The 19,757-nt window shown below is 40.1% G+C and overlaps 1 protein-coding gene across 2 annotated transcripts in view; it reads right to left on the bottom strand.

Moving 5' to 3' along the window:
- ELAVL4 (ELAV like RNA binding protein 4) overlaps positions 1–19,303 on the bottom strand; it is a 154,417-nt gene extending 135,114 nt beyond the window's left edge. For both annotated transcript variants that reach the window (XM_050802341.1, XM_050802374.1), the window contains exon 1: positions 19,135–19,303. In XM_050802341.1, the coding sequence (XP_050658298.1) occupies positions 19,135–19,152 (18 nt within the window). In that variant the 5' untranslated portion in view covers positions 19,153–19,303. The remainder of the gene's footprint in view (positions 1–19,134) is intronic.
- Positions 19,304–19,757: the final 454 nt, after the last annotated feature.

Genomic DNA, 19,757 nt, shown 5'->3' with positions numbered 1-19,757 from the left:
AAATCACTACCTCAATCCTCAAGAATACGAACATATTTGATTGGTAACAAGGAAAAGTAAAGGACCATTTTAACCACATTTCTGTTGCTTCCTTTTAAGAATTACTTGGCCACTAAGCTTAAAGGTTCTTTCCTTCCACCTCCTACAATCCATCAACCTCTTACTTGATAGGGCTTTTGCAAACACCTATCAGATTCTTGGAGAGGGGAAAGTGAATAAAACCTTTAAAAAACATGCATTCTCCCAGAGTGCACCAATCTCTGCTTGCTATGGGTACAAGCTATTTTTACCAGGTGATACTGTGATATTCCTTTTCAACACATGATATTCACTCTTTCAAGCTGTTCGGCACTGTTCTATTTGGTTTCATGTTACATCAATGAGACAGTTTGAGGGAAAAGGAAAAATGGGACATGCTATATTTAGAAGCACCACTGAAACCCTAAATAAAAACTCTGAAAATTTCCTAAGCTCTTTGGCATCTACATTCAGGACCTACCTACTGACCTAAGATTAAGGCTGAGTAAAAAATGCTTTTGTGCAGAGAGTATTTTCCTAAGAATATTAATTGTAGAAAGCCGTTTTCAGTGTATCCAAAACTTTAGAGGGTTAAAAATCATACAGACAGGCCACAGAAGAGTCGAACAATTACTACATGTATTTTGTATCTTCATAGTATTTTTTACTCTGCAAATTATGAGTCTAATTACATTTTAAAATAATAACATGTCTAGTTATGCATCTGGACATGCTGAGTTTGAGACAGCCATGTGACAAGTATGAAGAGTTGGCCAACAGCAGTTAGACATGGAAAAACAAAGTTCTGGGGGATTTAGGCTGGAGTATCAATTTCTCTGCATATGAGTAGAACACGAAACCATGAAAGAAAAAAACGTGAGCCTTGAAGAATCAGGAAAGCAGTAGGGTTAGGAGGAAAACTTACTAGTCAAATGTTAGCAATGGCCGGGCGCAGTGGCTCAAGCCTGTAATCCCAGCACTTTGGGAAGCCGAGATGGGCAGATCACGAGGTCAGGAGATCGAGACCATCCTGGCTAACACGGTGAAACCCCGTCTCTACTAAAAAATACGAAAAACTAGCCGGGCGAGGTGGCGGGCACCTGTAGTCCCAGCTACTCTGGAGGCTGAGCCAGGAGAATGGCGTAAACCCGGGAGGTGGAGCTTGCAGTGAGCTGAGATCCAGCCACTGCACTCTAGCCTGGGTGACAGAGCGAGACTCCGTCTCAAAAAAAAAAAAAAAAAAAAAAAAATGTTAGCAATCAATGTGTGCTGTAAGGACAAGAAAAAGGTTTCAAAAGAAGTATGTGCCTAAGATAGTACCTAGCATGTTATGAAGGTTAAAACATACTTAACTCATAGTCTCATTGTAAGACCCAGTGGTTACAGGCAAAAGGTCTTTGTAATCTGTAAAACATGATACAACGATTTGTTTCTCTTATTTCTAGAAGGAACATAAGAGTGGTAGGGTAGATCAACTGCAAAACTAGCACAATCTTTACCTATATCTATGCCCTTTGCAATGTGACTTTGCAGATCTTCCTAGAAAGAGATGTAATCTCTTTCCCCACTCCTGTATCTGGGCTGCTCTTGTCATCTGCTTTGGTCAATAGGATGCATTAGAAATTCCACCGTGTCACTTCTTCCTTACTTTCGCTCTCTCTCGGTACCCTGCCCAGCTGTCATATGAACAAGCCCTGGTTCTCCTTCTAGAGGAAAAGAGATCACATGGAAGATAGCCCAGTGAGCCCAGCCAAGGCCATCCTTGGATAGCCTATAGCCCTCAACCCCTACACATGTGAAAAAACCCAGTCATGATCAGCAGAGCTACCTTCTTGCCCAAGAGCTTACTACAAACACAGGAATAAGACCAATTGAGATAAAAAGAACTGACTTGTAGACTCATGAGCAATAATAAACTCTCACTGTTTCAAACCATTGCATTTGAGGTGGTTAATTATACAGCAATAGATAACTGATGCAAGTAGCAATAAATAAACCAGTCCACCCTGAGCCATACTACGTGCCTGGCATTCTGCTAATGAGCACTTTACAGGGATTATTTGATTATTTCATTTGTTTCTCACAATAAATTTATGCAGTAAATATTATTATTCCCATTGTATAGATGATAATAAAATCAAGGTGCACATTGGTTAAGTTAACTTGCTCCAGTGTTGCACAGCTAGCAAAAAATGGGACTGAAATTCAAATCTGGCAGTCCAACCTCAGAGCAGCACTTAATCTAAGAAAGAGAATCTTTTCCTTAATCCAACAAATAGGAACTTTTCCCAGTCTTCTCCAGGATAATCTGTTCTAACCTTTTCCTTCACTTCTGATTGTTCTAACTCAAAAGGCCATTTCTATAAATTAACAGTAACAACTGACTTCATTTGTTGATATGTTATTTCATTTGAACCTTACAATAAGCATTTAAGTTTCCACCATCACCTTTGTTTTATAGAGGTGACAGGAAAAGGTGGGGGGCGAGCAGCCTTGTTGTGCTGTAACTCCAGGTCTAGTAACTCCACAGCCAACACTCATGCTGCCTGGCTACTCTTCTGAACTGTCTCCAAGTTCTCCATGTCTTCCTTAGGCTTAATTGCAAGTCAAACTGTTCCAATTACTGAACATATACCAAATATCCCCTATGTCTCTAGGCACGGGACTCGCCCTTGAGGAGGCTTTGAAGCAGTTATACCCATATTCCCTGCCCTCATGGAACTCAACACGACTTGGGGATGCAAGACAGAAATATACAAAAGGCTAAATGAATAGTAAGAGATGAAAAGTAAGAGGGTATTACTAATTGTCAAATGAATGGAATAAACAGATTCCAGAGTTCAAACAGGAGTGAGAGAAAAGTATGTTGGATCTACCTAGCAAGCCTTCACATGGGAGGCATAACAGGATGGGAAATTCCCTGTGGGAACACAGCCTGTCATTGCCATAGGTGTGTGATTCTTGTTTTGGATTATCATGGTGACTATATCTTCAAGATATTCATGTGGTGACTATTTAAATCTGGTGACTTTGGACAAGGTCAATTCCTAGTATGCAGACAAAAAAGATTCATCTGAGAGTTCCAACATATCCAGAAGTTGGCAGGACTGATAGCTGGACCCTGGAAACTTGAAATAATTACCAGGTCATGTCAGTCAATAGATCTAGAAAATGAATATGAGATGAGTCTAGTCCCGGGGAGTAGAAAAAAAGATTGAGAAAAGGACCAAGAAGAAATGCAAGCCATGCATCATACATACAGTATGTCAGCAAGTGGTGTTCTAGCCCTTAGGGTCCAGGGAAAAAACAGGTAAAAATAAAACACCTGCACTTGAGAAAATTCAACCAGTTTCACTTCCAGATTATTTTCTTTCTGTTCTCAATACCTAGAAAAGATCCACCTTGATCCAACACAACCTAACTTCCCAGGGGTACCTCTTGCCACCTAAGCCCTTGCACTCTATGACACACCAGACACATTGTAATGACTGCAGTTTCTCAGCACACCTTCCTCTATTACACACTCATGCTGTTCCTGGCCTCTGGGACTTGGCACAAGCTTTTCCTTCTCTGGGATTTCTCATTTGTTCTATGTACCCTACTCAATCCTGCCCTCCCTCTTCCCCTAGATAATTCCTACTTTTCCTTTATTCCTTAGTTTAAATATCACTTCCAGTTGAAAATAGGGAAAACAGGAATTCCTGGGTGGGAAAAGACCATACCTGAGGAAAGAGGCTGGTACAGTAGGCCTGAAGCTAGAGGAGATCGATGGTTCCAGGTTCGGTGAGAGGTTCTAACTGAAAACCACATTTAACAGTCTAAGAAAAGGAAGGCAGTGTGATAAAGAATGAAATAAGTCTGTTACTAGGGTCCTATATCACAGTGCTGTGGGACTACCATGAAAACAGGCCAGACAAGAAGAAAATGCTTCACCAAGAACTGGGAAGAGAGGAGCCCCTGAGATCTGGAGACAGGAAAAATGGCAAAAGTCCCCAAGTGGTAGGAGGAGAAAGGGCAGACACTCAAAAAGGTCTTACAGAAAGAGGGTGGTTAACCAGAGAGATGAATGTATCAAAATAGATAAGTGCAAATGCTGATATAGGAACAGAGATCTGGAGACAGTGGTCATAGAGGAAGCTAAAAAGCCATCAGGTAATATAACATGTAGGTGTTTCCTACAGTGGCAGTAGCATAGGAGAAAGGTGCGGGCAGCTTTAGAGCAACAAACAAAACAACAGTAGACAATGACCAGGAAATATGGTGAGAAGAGTCATCAGAGGAAAAGAAAGGCAAAACTGCAAGTAGCAGAACACATTAAATAAATAACACTAATAATAAAAATAATATTCACCATGTATGAGGCGTTTACTCAATTACCAAGAATCTATTAATAATATGCATTATTTCATTTGGAAAAAATGGCCCCGAGGATGTCCAGAAAGATACAAGAAAGGAGCAAAGCTGACAGTGTGCCATTTTGTAGATGGAAGACTACACATCCACTGGAAATATTTAAAGTGACCTCTCCTAGGATCCAATTGGGGAGTCTAGAGGACATTCAGGTTATATTTGTTTAGAACCCAATTATCCTACCAGAATGAAACCTTCTTGAGGACAGAGACTGTGCTTTTTGTTCACCACTGTGTGAACAGAACCTGGCATTGGGCCTGACACATGGAGGGTACTAGATAAATATGGGTTGGTAGACTTAACAAACAAGAATGGATGGGTGAATGGATGGATGAAAGAATGGATAAAAACTCAGCTTAACGTATTTGTATCGTTGGGAAATAAGATAGAAAGCATGTGTCCATGTTTGAATAAAAAATTTAAAGGGGAATGGAAACATCCCAAATCCACACCTGCTGATGACAGTGGGAAATAAGGTGAGATACTCTCAAGAGAATGGTAGAATTCATTTGTCCCCACCCTTTCCCTCCTGTGTATTCTCTTCCAAATCTCTTTTCTATTCACACCTTACAGGCCAAGCAAACAAACGATTCTCCTCATTCACTGATTCAACAAACACTTCCTAAGCTCCTCAAGGAGCTGGGGCCCCAAAGCAGGCATGAACTAGCACTGAGCACACAGACAAGCAGGACACAGGGTGGGAAATATCAGCTAAGGTGGGTGTGGTATGGTAAGTGCAGAGGGTTCCTGTAAGAATACAGAAGAGTCATGCCCAACTCAATTTGGGGTGTTCTAAAGACATAACAGGCATCCCAGATAAATATAATGGCATGGCTATAGGGACAAGAGGAGGAAGAGTTGTCCATTCAGAGGTGGAAGAAGTGAGAAATGACACAAATTAGGTCCCTCCTCTGGGCTCTCAGGGCACCCTGCACATATCTCATTATTGCATTTAGAGCAAAGACTGACGCTATCTGCTTATTCTCCTTGTTTTCTCCACAAGATTGTGGACTCCTTGAGATCAAAGGCTATGCGATTCATCTATATACTCCTAGCATCCAGCCAAGTTTCTGGGATACAAAGGATACTTAACTGGATGAACATGAACTTCAGAAAGGGAAGGCAACATACCATAAAGGTTAAAAACATGATAAAGAACACTGAAACTCACTTGGCTGCGACACCTTGAGCCCTTTCTCTGTGCCTCAGTTTCTTCATCTGTGAAATGAGGATAATAATAATACTCATCTGTATTAGTTGGGTCTGCCCAGAAACAGACAATGAGACAGACAGAAGTGCAAGAGATTTATTAGTTTCTTGTGAAAATATGGGGGCGGGGACGGTGAAGAAAGTAGAATTGGAGACAGAGCCTCAGACTACGAGGCAGATCAGACAAAGGCTTGCCAACCTAATGGAGAGCTCTGAAATAAAGATTACCCATTAGGGGAGTTCCCACACTGGGCAGAAATGGCCAGGCCTTAGTACTACCAGAGTGTTTAGTCATTGGCTAAGACCACTCAGCAAAAGCATGGCCTACAGGCACTGCCACTGGAGACTGTCATCTAACTGCACTCCTTGCAAATGAACATAAGCTTCCTCTTAAAGGCAGATCTGAATGGTGCACCTCCATGAGGGCCACACTACCTGATGGGGTTGTGAGGTTTCCATTAGTTACTATGGATTACACACTTTAAACAGTGCCCAGAATTTAGTATGCATTATTTAAGGATTTGGTCTTACTGTGAGTTATCTGCATAACTATATATAATTTTAAAACTTGAATTTATGTTCATAATCATAAACTTGAATGACTACAGGGGATAGGTAGGAAACATAAATGTGTAAATTGACCTAAAAAAGAGGAAAGGAAGCCCATGCTCTCTATAGCCTAACTGGAGAGTACATACCTTGCCTCAAGGGATTCAGGTTAAAAACAATACCAAAGAAAATAGCCACTATTCAAGCCCAGCAAAGAGTCAAACTTTGAAAACTAAACTGGTATATAATTTTATGAACAAACCAAAGCTATTATGTAAATATCTTCTCCATCACTTTTGGTCATTGACTGTTAAGCGCAGAGCATCATAAGGATCTTACTTTTCATAAACCATGCTGGTGAACTTGATCTCTCTGATACTTTAGGATTGATACTACAATCTCAAGAGGTATCAAGGAATATTAAGGTTTGGTCTGCATTTGGTATTCAAAGTTTTGATTTTTTAAATGTATAGGGATACTCTGTGCTGGATATTAAACATATGTCTATTTCTTTTTCCTCTCCAACAAGAGAAATAGGAGAAAAATTACCTTGAATGAGGGGTGTAAATCATGCTTGAGTGCTACAAGGCACTCAGGGTACCTGGCCAGAGGAAGTAGGCAGACAACTTTGTCCAGCCACAATTGATGAAGAAGAGATGGAGTGGTGTGGGGAAATCAGGTTCTGGGCCTGTAAAGTGTGGAAACATAGGCTCACTGTGCCACTGAGTTCTGAGACTTGTTTGAGACTTGGCAGGTGACAGTGGGAAAGTATCTTACAAGTAGGATCATACTGGTGACAGTGCAGTAGTTAGAACAGAGGACCCAGTGTAGCACCTTCTCACCTAGAGGCTGACCCAGGCCCTCCTCCATAGTAAGAGCAGGAGATTCTGCTTCACAAAGTCCTTAGTCACTGCTCTGGATCTTGATCCTGAGGCAAGTTGCGACTCTGTCACCAGTTCTCTATGACTTAGCTGCAAAGCATGACATCACTTATGATTCCTGATTGTGGCATTTGATGTAGTTTGAGCTGTTGAGGGGAAAAGGAATGTGGACACTCCTATTATACCTAATTATGTATCATGAAAAGTCATACAGCTTCTTTTGGAAGTTGAGCTTTTGACAAATAGATGGCAGGTGCCTAAATGACATTCCTTCATGACACATGAAAAGGTCATAACAATCTCTCTGAACTCTGAAATTCTAGGTTTTATATAAAGAGATTTGACAATTTATTCTGTTTATTTACTTGTAATGAACAGTATATGACAGACAAACTTTAGGGCATACAATAACTTTTCATTTCAATTTTGTAGCACAGTGTAGTATTTAAAAAATACCTTATTGAGATAAAATTTATATAACAAAATTAACCATTTTAAAGTGAACAATTCAGTGGCATTTAGTAGGTTCACATTTTTGTGCAACCATGACCTCTATCAAGTTCCAAAACATTTCCATTATTCCCCCTTATTCATTAAGCAGTTTTTCCCCATTCACCACCACTCCCTAACCTCTGGCAACACCAATTTGCCTTCTGACACTATAGATTTATCTGTTCTGGATATCTCATAAATGAAATAATATAATACGTGACCTTTGGTGTCTGGTTTCTTTCACTTATGTTTTGGAGGTTCATCCATGTTGTAGCATGTATCAGAATTTCTGTACTTTTCATGGCTGAATAATATTCCACTGCATTATATAAAACAATTTGTTTATGCATTCATCCACTCATGGACATCTGGGTTGTTTCTACCTTTTGGCCATTTATGAATAATGCCTCTATGAACATGTGTGTACTTGTACTTGAATACTTGTTTTCTATTCTTTTGGGTATATATGCCAAGGAGTGAAAGCAAAACAGGGGGGTTCCATTTTCTCCATATCCTCACCAATACTTTTTTTTTTTTTTAAATCATAGCCATGCTAGTAGACATAAAGTAGTATCTCTTTATGGTTTTTATGACACTGAACATCTTTTCATGTGTTTGCTGGCTATTTCTTAACATCTTAAATAACAATCAGGGATCCAAATTTCAGTTCAAATTTCATTTTACATGAGGCTTCTAAATGCAAATAAATGAACTGAAGTGACAGTTTAACAGATACTTTCTGTGAGCTTCACTAAGTCCATGCATGTATAGGCAATGACAAGTGCATCACAATTTGCTAAGTTTTAGTGTAGTATTTTTTTAAACTTTATTGTAAAATGCATTTCCATCTCAGAAATCTTATCTTAGAATCAGAGAAATATAACTGATATTTAAGAAAATGCAAGCTCTACAAGGGTAGCAATTTTAATTTATAACACTCTATTAGGCACTCAATAAATGTTGGCTAATTAAAGGTATCAGTTTGACTACCTGGACCCAGAGACTGAAAAATTTAATGCAGGCAGTAAGGAAGAAAAATGAATCTAGGATAATTTCTAGATTCAATATTTTTCTGCCTAGGGCCACTGGGTAAATGGTGGTGCCATTAACCAGAATAGTGAATATAGGAACAAGAACACTTATAATAAAAGAATTATCCTGGGCCAGGTGCAGCAGCTCATGCCTATAATCCCAGCACTTTGGGAAGCTGAGGGGGATGGATCGCTTGAGGCCAGAAATTTGAGACCAGCCTGGGCAACATGGGGAAATCCCATCTCTACAAAAAATACAAACACGGTGGTGCATGCCTATAGTCCTAGCTACTAAGGGAGCTGAGGTGGAAGGATTACCTGAGTCTGGGGGGCAGAGGCTGCAGTATGTAGAGTACAGTGCCACTGTACTCTAGCCTGGGTGACAGAGTGAGACACTGTCAGGAAAAAAAAAAAAAAAAAGGAATTATCATAGAATTCTTACCATTAATGTAGAGGTCCATTTTTACTTCTTTTTTTCTTTAGACTAGTCAAGTGAAGCCATTTTTATTTTTTAATCTTCAATTTTCATGCTCCCTTTATAACAACCTTTCTATGTGGATAAGTGTAAAAGAAAAGTGAAAGGGTACTATAGAAACATAAGGTAAGAAGGCTGCCCCTTTCAAAATTTCCCATTTAATTTTTTTGTGGTTTGGTTTTTCTTCCTATATATCCTATCCTGTCCTTACCCCTGCTGAATGTCAATCCATCTCACATCAATCTAGTGTTCCATGGTTATAATGACAGTGTTTACAGTACTGGTTATCCCAATTTGGTTTTGTAAATTTGTTAAGTCTGTTCTCTAGCTCGTGAATTAGAGAACGTCTCCCACAGAACAGCATTTATCTATAAAAGCAGACCATGGTCCATTGTGACCCCTATGTGACACCACTTTATGATTAGAGGATAGAGCACTAAATTTTAGTTTACTCTGATCACTTCCCCCCATAGACTCTGATTCTTCCATTTCAAAAATCAGAAAAAAGTAACTCAAGCTTACTTTAATTTGGAAAAATGTTTTGGTGCTGTCTTTTAAAATTATTTTATTGTAAGAATACTCTAGCCTTGCTTGCATAATGTATACCCAAAAAGAATAAATCACACCCTTGAAGGGTGTGATTTGGAACTCACAAAATTGTCCCATGTATACAAAAGTTTCTTGAGCTCTGTTCTTGTGTCATATGTCCCAAACAACATGGCAACTTGACATCATATTATACTATAGTCACATATTGCTTAACAATGGGGATACATTCTGAGAAATACATCAGACAATTTTGTCATCATGCAAACATCACATAATGTACTTACACAAAGCCTACGTTGTATAGACTACTGCAGACCTAGGTTATATGGGATATCCTACTGTTCACACGCTACAAACTTGGACAGCATGTGACTGTAGTTAATACTGCAGGCCTCTGTAACACAATGCTTGTATTTGTGCATCTAAACATAGAAAAGGTACAGTAAAATACAGAATAAAAGACTAAAAACAGTGCATCTTTATAGGCAGTTGCCATAAATGGAGCTTGCAGGATTGGAAGTTACTCTGAGTGAGTCAATGAATGAGTGCTGAGTGAATACGAGGGCCTAGGACATTACTGTATACTACAGTAGACTTTATAAACACTGTACAATTAGGCTACACTGAATTTATAAAAATGTTTTTTCTTTTAATAATAAATTAACTGTAGTTTCTGTAACTTTTTTACTTTATAAATTTTTAAACTTTTAGACTCATAATAACACTTAGCTGAAAACACAAACACATGTACAGCTGTACACATTTTCTTTCTTTATATCCTTTTCTATAAGCTTTTTTCTATTATTATTATTTTTTTACTTTTAAAACCTTTGTTGTTAAAAACTAAAAATGCACACACTAGCCTAGGCCCATACAGGGTCAGAATCACCAATATCACTGTCTTGCACCTCCACATCTTGTCCCAATAGAAAGTCTTCAAGGGCAATAACCAACATGGACCTGTCACCTCCTGTGATAACAATGCCTTATTTTGAAATAACTCCCGAAGGACCTGCCTGAGGCTGTTTTACAATAAACTATTTTTAAAAATAAGTAGGTGTACATTCTTTTTTTCTTTCTTTTGAGACAGAGTCTTGCTCTGTTGCCCAGGCTGGAGTGCAGTGGCGCAATCTTGGCTCACTGCAAGCTCTGCCTCCTGGGTTCACGCCATTCTCCTGCCTCAGCCTCCTGAGTAGCTGGGACTACAGGTGCCCGCCACCATGCCCGGCTAATTTTTGTATTTTTAGTAGAGATGGGGTTTCACCATGTTGGCCAGGATGGTCTCGATCTCCTGACCTCGTGATCTGCCTGACTCGGCCTCCCAAAGTACTGGGATTACAGGCATGAGCCACCTCATCTGGCGGGTGTACATTCTTAAATAATGATAAAAAATATAGTATAGTAAATGCATAAACCAGTTACCTAGTAATGTATTAACATTATCAGGTGTTATAAACTGTACCTAATTGTGTGTGCTATATTTTTATATGACTGGCAGCACAGTAGATTTGTGTGCACCACTATTACCACAAACATATGAGTAACGTATTATGCTACGATGTTACAATGGCTATGAAGTCACTAAGCAATGGGATTTTTTCAGCTCCATTATAATCTTACGGGACCACCGTCATATACGAACTTTGTTGTTGACCTAAACGTTCTTGTGTGGTGCATGACCATATAGTATTACACTCAGTGTCATTTCCCCCTCAATAAGAACAGACAGCGAAAGTTTGTAGTACAAAACTCTTATTAGTAATACAAATTTGGGGTGTGACTTCAATTATTACCATCATGCACCAGGCACTTCTAGAACACTAGTTCCAGTGACCTGAGTAAGATCCTCAAAACTTTTGCTTCCCAGATGACCCTTTGTCCAGAAACTCATGCTGTGAGAATAAAAAGACCTTTACTATCAGAAATGTAGGGAAAAAGATGGGCAGCCCATCTTCAGGAAAAGAAAAGGAAATCCCTTTCATAATAACAGCAGAGCAAACTAACCCAGATCAATCACAAGTTGCATAAGAGAGCAAAGTTGTACAGAGTCCTACTCACACCTTCGGCAGCAAAAACACGACTTCCTGGTGTAGACTTCCTATTTAGGCACTCTGCAGTTGATGACTACTCAGAACTTTTGCTTTTTATTTTCTCCTTACTCCCATCTCTACCCTACCTCTCTGAAATTTTAATTCAAGGCAGCACAACTTCAAAACTTTTCTTGTAAAGGTTTTGGTTGATGGAGGCTCATACTAAGTCATTTGCTCAATAAATAACTTGTTGATTGTCCCAAAGTGCTGGGATTACAGGTGTGAGCCACCGTGCCTGGCCTATATAGACTTTTGAAGGTCAAAGTAGAAAGATTTTTTTCAACACTATCCACCAGTTGGGATAAGTTCCTTTGTGGTGTATTTAAAATTGATCATGTTTTGAAGTCACAAAACCAGGATTTAAGTCCCTACTCTTGTCATTTACTGGATATCTATTATTGGGCAAGTCATCCAACTTCTCCAAGGCTGTCGTTTTTAGATAGTGTCTTGGTCAGGGTCTCAACAGGAAACAGAAGGCGTATTCAGAAAGGGAAATTTAGCAGGATTTAATGAAGATAAGTCATTGAAGATAGAAACAGTGGAGACCCAGCCCTAGATCTTGAGAGAACCCATAAAGAGAGAGAAAGCTGTAGCTGTAGATTGGATAGGTGCTGTGGCCTCCACGCAGCCACTGCTAGCCACTGCTAGCCAGTAACCTGGAAGGGAGAGAGCTGGAGAAGTAAATATTCCAAACTCACTTTTCATCTGTCTGAGATATCTTGTAAGCACCCCGTATTGGCTGAATCCTTCCAGAAGCAAGAGTGCAAGGGAGCTTGTTGATGAAGCCATGAAGGTCAGCCCCAAGGCCACAGAAAAGATTGGGAAAGGGGTAGGGAGTAAGATCTCAAGGGCAAATGGAAGATACTCAGCCCAAAACTTACTAATGGCTGCCCACCTCTCACATAGATTTGCTGTGAGGATCAAATTAATATTAATATATGTAAAAATACTTTGTAAACTATAAATAAAATACACAAATATAATAATTATAAGGTCTATCCTATAAGAAATAAACTAAAAAGAATAATACCAATCTATGGTGTGAGTCTTCTAAGGTTGACAGATCTCATACTTTCAAATCTAGTATATTCTTTACACTGGAATTTATTCTTTCTGGTTAAAATTTCCAATCATGAGGACAAAAATCAAACAGAAAAGGAAATTTTCAGTACCAAATTTTCAGTACTAGATAAGTGAAAAATTAATTCCCCTGGCAAGATGGGTGTGACAATGGTTGGGCAGGACTCAGACACCTACCCATTAGCATCTATCAGGTTGTTTTCCTGCCTTCCTCCCTTTTCCATCTCCTAATCTAACTTCTGCCAGCAGTAGAATTAGCAGAAGTCCATTTTCTATTGCATTTCAGAACCAGTTCTTATAAGCACAAATTCATTTGCCAAAGAAACATTCAACAAGCATTTGGAGAGAACCACTATGCTAAGCATCTACTTATTGGTAGACAATATTTATGTCAACACTTACTCAGCATACAAAACATATAACTCAGTTTACAATAGTTTTCCTCCTTGCTGATTCCTCTCAAGCCGCAATGACCTCCTTGCTGTAACTTGAACACCTGTAGGTACACTCCCGCCATATGGCCTTTGACCTGGCTGTTCCCTCTGCTTATATAATCCCCAGATAGCCACACAACTAAAACTTCCTCACCTTCATCAAGTTTTGTTCAAATATCACTTCCCACTGAGGCCTACTGTATTCAAGATTGCAATCCTCCACTGGAATCCTTATCCCTCTTTATCTTACCCTATTTTTTTTTCCACATAGCATTTATAACTGTCTAACATGCTCTATGATGCACTTCTTGATTATGGTTATTTTTAATGTCTACTTTCTCTTGTTCCTTTGCTGACAGGGATAGCTGAGTTTTGTTCACTGATACATCCTAAACACCTACAACTGGGCCAGTTCCATACTGGACACTCAATAAATATTCACTGAATCTATCAATCAATCACACCTATAATCCCAGCACTTTGGGAGGCTGAGGTGGGAGGATCACTTGAGGCCAGGAGTTTGAGAATAGCCTGGGCAACATAGAGAGACCCTGTCTCCACAAAAACATGCAAAAATTAGCTAGGCTCGGCGGCGTGAACCTGTTGTTCCAGTCACTCAGAAGGCTGAGGTGGAAGGATTGCTTGAGCCCAGAAGGTCAGGGATACAGTGAGCTGTGACCATGCCACTAAACTCCAGTTTGGGTGACAGCGTAAGACCGTCTCAAAACACAAAACATAAAAGACAAAACAAATCAATTATCCATCAGTCATCTGAAATGGTTTTAGGAGGCTCAGAGACATGAGAATTTTTTGTCAATGGAAGTATTAAAAGTACAAAAAGAAAGCTATTTTGATGTTATATTTTAAATCTAATAGACTCACCCCAACTATAACTTGTTGCAAAATTGTTGCTCATAGGTGAAAATTCATAGTGATGATTAACCTCCATTATAATGAAATGTAAAAGCTGCAGTATTTCTATTAAAAGAAACATAAGATCAAGTATCAAGCTGGTACTACAGATAATAAGCATTTGCAATTAACATACTGTGAATAACTGTAAACTCTGTTATCATACTAATAAAATTTTAAAATTCCTACAGCAACTGGGAACTCTGTAGCAGTTACATTATCAACACTAGCCACTTTGCCAGTTGTTCAGAGGCTGTGCAAATTAGCACAAACTGGTAGTAACAGTAACATACATAATGCTTTTGGGAGTCATTTTTGTACAACACAAGTTTAGAGGTTTTTTTTTCTTTTCTTTGGATTAAAATATCATACTCTGATGCATGAACGTGTGGAACAGAGATGAACTTCAAAGTAGTGAGGAGAATAAACCGTGTAGTAGGCAGTTTAGGTTCATCTGAGTAAACTACTGCCAGACTCTGACTTGAGTGAACAAAGGTGCTTGTGTGGCAAATTTTGGTCCATAAATTCATGGTTTGAATATGTGGAAAAGATGCATCAAGGGATTAGTATAATTATTTTGTTTCAGAGATACCTAGAAGGTCAAAGAGCTCAAATGACAAGGAGATATGAAAGTATCAAAGTGTTAAATGGTTTATTTTGAGAAAGTCAAACCTTCTGCTTCCATCACCTAAGACACTATAAAACCAGAAAGATTAGGAAGCTACTGCACAGCTGTCTTTTTTGGTCAATGAAAGACATTGCTAGTGGACCTTATCACAGATTAAACTCAGCTTGGACAATGACCCTAACTCAATTTCAGTTATAATCAACTTAACACACAAAAAGTGTGTGGGGTGTGTGTGTGTGTGTGTGTGTGTGTGTGTGTGTGTGTGTGTGTTGGTACATGATGAGTATTTTGGGGTTTCTCACATGTAAATCCAAATTGAACTGTTCCAAAACAAGAATTAAAATCTCACCTGTTTCATATTCTGCATGCTGAATTATTTTGAAAGAATCAATACAGCTTTTTACTAAATACCATGTGTTACTGGCTAAATTAAGTCCCTTCAAACTCATATGTTGAAGTGCTAACCCCCAGTATCTCTGGATGTGACTGGATTTTCATATAGGGCCTTTAAAAAAGTAATTAAGGTAAAAAGAGGTCTAATCCAATAGGACTGGTATTCTTAAAGAAGAGATTAGGCCGCAGAGCAAAGAACATATGAAGAGACAGACCAGACAGCCATCTTACAAGCCAAGGAGACAGATCTCAGAATTAACAGCCCTGCTAACACCTTCACCTTGAACTTCTAGCCTCCAGAACTGTGAGGAAGTAAATTTGTGTTGTTTAAGCCTCCCAGTCTGTGATATTTGTCATGGCAGCCCCAGCAAACTAATACTCTATGTATGATTTACCTCATCATGTTGTTCTATCAAAAGATGAAATTAATTATAAAAATCCAGTTCCCAATAAAAAAAATCACAAGTTGATAGATGACTCATTTATGCAGTACCATGAGTGAATAAGTCATTCCACATTAAGTAAGATATCCAGATAACTGAAGCTTGCCCTTGACAAACCGAAGTTTGTAATCTAATCCTTTCAGATGGAAATGTTTCTAAAATACATCACTATACACTGCCCCACTTTCTAGAGAGAATATACAATTTAACTCTTTTAAAGAATAAAAATTAAAATTTCCAATAATTCAGCAATACTATTCAGTACCCTAATTCAAGTTTTACTTTGACCCAAGATTAAGACTGATTTCTCATGTCTTATCTTTACAATTTGTTCACCCCACACATTCAGCCAATATTTCTTGAAACTTGTATTTAGCAAGGTTTCTAAACTACTATAGGCTGAGAAACTAAGGAACTAAACATATTAGAACTATGTCTGAAGTAAAAATAAAAAGGCTTGAGGGAATGTGTGAGGAGCTTGCCTCTGAGTAAATGAGTTAGCATACTGTTTGTGGATATATGTTTGCTTTTGAGAAAAGTTTCTGCTTCCATCATAGTTTTTGCCTGCATTCTCAAGACATAATGTTGTAAAAAGTTCACGACCACTAAGTTTGGATAAGTGAGATTTTAGTTTTACAACATTTTATTAATAATTTTTGGTTTGTTTCTACCTCAAAAACTTTTCACAGCATATTTATGATAGATTGATATTATAATCTATATAGTGTTGATTCTGCCCTATAAAAAAGATGAATTTGAATACATCAGTTTAAACACTAACAATTAGCATGTATTGGTATTTACCATGTGCCTGGTACTGTGCTAAACACACTTTACATATTTCACTTAACTAAAACAATGCATAGAATTTACTGAAAGCAGGAAAAGGGATGCAAAATCACTATGATTTTTCAGGAACTGTGAATACTGGATGGATATTATCATATCCATTATCATATAATGCAAATGAGCAGTACTGGATCAAATAAAACATTTCAATTTTTTTTTAAGCTACTAATGAAGACTAGTACCAAATTAAATATAATCTTGGCACAAGACAATCATTTTTTTCCATGGACCATCACTCCTGACATCAACCTGAAAAATTAAAGCACCTTCTCTGACCTTCCTGCGGCTCAGGATAAACTTATGAAGAAGGTATACTATTATGCAGAATTAGGCCTCCCAAAGGCATGTACTTAACACATTTGGAGGTTAATTTTAAACATGAACTTTATTGATATATAATGCACATAAAATCAAATGCCCGGATCATAAAGGCTCAGTTTGATGAGTTTTGACAAATGGATACACCTTTGTAACCAATACCCCAATCAAGATAAAGCATACTTCAGTCACCCCAGTGAGCTCCCTCCTGTCCCTCTGTAGCCAAATCTCCCTCCCCAACTACAGGGAGCCATTTTTAAGCAATGTAGTAGCAGCGGTGGTAATAGCTACTGTTTATGTTTGGTTGATAATAGCAGTACTTACTGAGTGCCCACATGGCAGGCACTGTACATATATAATTTTCTATTAATTTTCATATCAACTTTACCAGGTTGGTATTAACCCCTGTGTCTATGGCGAAAAATGTGGGGGGAAGGACCAAAAATTTAATTATGCAAAATCACATAACTACTGAGTGTTGAGGTCAGACTGGAACCAAGAATAGCTAATGTAAAATCTCTCGTGCTAAACTATATTGCACTTACACATATGCTAAGGAGTTTTCTGTCGACCCAAAACACACAGTAAGTAGAGGAATTAGCAAGGCCACCAGCTCTAACTCACAACTCTACCTCTATTACAATCCACACCCAAGTACCTTATCTTAACCAGCAAGCAAAGGTTTCAGAGGCTAATACTAATGATAACTAAAGAGGATTACTTACAAGTTCTTCAACTGAAAACCTGCATGTAAATCCCTCATATATTTCTAGAGTAGTTAGAAGAGGGGGAAAATCCTCTGTATAGGTGGGTGGGTCACAACCCCATCGGCCCCAGGATTTTGTTAGTGCTTTAAAAAATGAATGGAAGGAATCCAACCATCCACTTGCTCATGGTCGACCCCATAAGCCACAGTGCCACAGTCTACTCTACCTAAGAACTGAAAGGAGAGGTGCCGCGCAGCATCGTACTGTCACTTTATTAAGGAAGCAAGTGGTGTCATGCAGCATTTTACTGTCACTTTATTGAGGAAACAAGGAGGCAAACATCTGGATTGAACCTTTTGATTCCTTGTTACGTTAATTTTATTCAGTGTTTTAAACTCAACCCACTCACATTTACAAAACACTTCACACAGACTACTTCCCTCATGAATGGAGTTCCATTCACATCTCACTTAAAACATCAAACTTATTCTGAAATGACGGAGGTTAAAGCTTGTTCAGTGTCAATTTGCAAGTATTATAAAATATTAAAAGCTAGGCGCACAAACGCAGGAGGATAATGTGAGGCAGCTTCTTCAAGGAGCTCTACTAAGTTAAAGCATTTAGGTAAGGGGCATGGATAGGCTTAAAGGAACCACAGAGCTCTCAACAAACTGTTGTGGAGCCGGGTATTTAAGTCCCCAGTGGGAAGATTTTATGAGAATTATCACCCTTGAGTGGTATTGGTTAACAGCTTGGGAATCAATATGACTCATTTTCCCCAAACCTGGAGTTGTTTTCTAGAAGTCCCTCCCCTCGGTTTCCCTGTGGTCTCCTGAAGTCCCTTAACATATGTTGGGGGAGGGGAGGTTCTCTCCTGGTAGAAAGAAATGAGTCTCCAGCAAGTTCAAGACTTCAAGACCTGTGTTTACTAAATCCTCCATGTATGACAGCCCCAGCCCAAAGAGAGACAACAATTACAACACACACAGGTACACCCTACGAATACGTGAGCCTCCTTCTTCCTCAGCTAAACATGAGCACTGCTTAGTGTAACACAGGCGCCTTCTTAATCTCGTCTAGAAAAACCCAAGTCCCACGTCCACAGCGGGGTGTAATAGAGGAAAGACAGGGGAGGGTGCTGCCCTCCCTGTGTGACAATTAGCGAAAGTCACACAGAGGGAACCTCTGAGGATCCAAGCCAGCGCGCCCAGCGCCTCGGGGCCCTGATCGCCCGAAGCTGCCTGGACTTTTTGGCGCCACCAGTACGTTCAACAAAGCCACCTCGAGGACAACTCCGAAAAGGCGCAGAGAGGAGTGGCGCGGGGCTGCTGTGGGGTCGACTGTCGCCGGGGAGGGGACGCGTGTCAACCCAAGTTTCGGTTGTCTCCCCTGGGGCCGGGAAGTCTCAGGAGGCCGGCAGGGGTGTGACCCGGACCTGAGGGGCCAGAGCCGCCAGATGGGCGGCGGATAGTGTCGCCAGGAGCCCTCGGGTCTGGGCAGCGCGGGGGCAGGATCTTCTTGCAAGGGCCCTCTCCCCCTCCCTGGGAGTCAGGGTGGCCAGGCTGGCCGCTGGGAGAAGCCAGTCGCGACCACGTGGCCCGGCGGGCGTCCGTAACAGAGGGCGGGCGGAGTCGGGGGTGCGGGGCCTGCGCCGAGGCGCTTCTACCTGATTCTTGAGGCGCATCTTCCCCGCCGGGCGATTCGGCCCGAGGCGGCGGAGGCTGGGCTGGGTGGGGCACAGCTGGCGGGAAGACGTCCGCAGAATCTCACTGCGCTAGCTCTCTAGCTCGCTCTGAGGCTCCGCCACCGTTGCCGCCGCCACCCCCTGGCCACCTCGAGGGGGCGCTTCGCGTAGAGACGGAGGATGACTCCTGCGAGTCAGGTTCCTGTGGTGGCCCTGGCGCCTACCTCGGGGGTTAGCATTCCAGTGTGCTCAAAATGTTGAAGGAGAAAGTCTCCTCTCTTTCCTCCAATGCTGCTACCTGTGGTCTGCTTAAATTTTAAATGAGGTAGCTTCTTTGAAGCTAAAGTTCACTGACACCGTTTGGACCAATGTTAATTGCTGTGCCGGGCCCAGGGGGTTTATAAATGTGACCAATTCAGAACCCTTAGAATAAATCTTAACCTTTGGGGAGGGGAGCATGAAGAAGGTGGCTTGTCTTTGGCAGGGAATGTAGACACCTTAAGTAGATCCTTCAAGTCATGTTTGGCTGTTTGGTGTCTAAGATATGTCCAAAGTAAAGTGAGAAATGGAAACAGTTGACCCAAACGAAATGCCAAAGTCCTTTG

This window comes from Macaca thibetana, chromosome 1, assembly GCF_024542745.1.
Source record: "Macaca thibetana thibetana isolate TM-01 chromosome 1, ASM2454274v1, whole genome shotgun sequence".
Classification (NCBI taxonomy): Eukaryota; Metazoa; Chordata; class Mammalia; order Primates; family Cercopithecidae; genus Macaca; species Macaca thibetana.
Note: the sequence above shows the minus strand (reverse complement) of the source record. Positions and strands in the feature narration are given on the sequence as shown.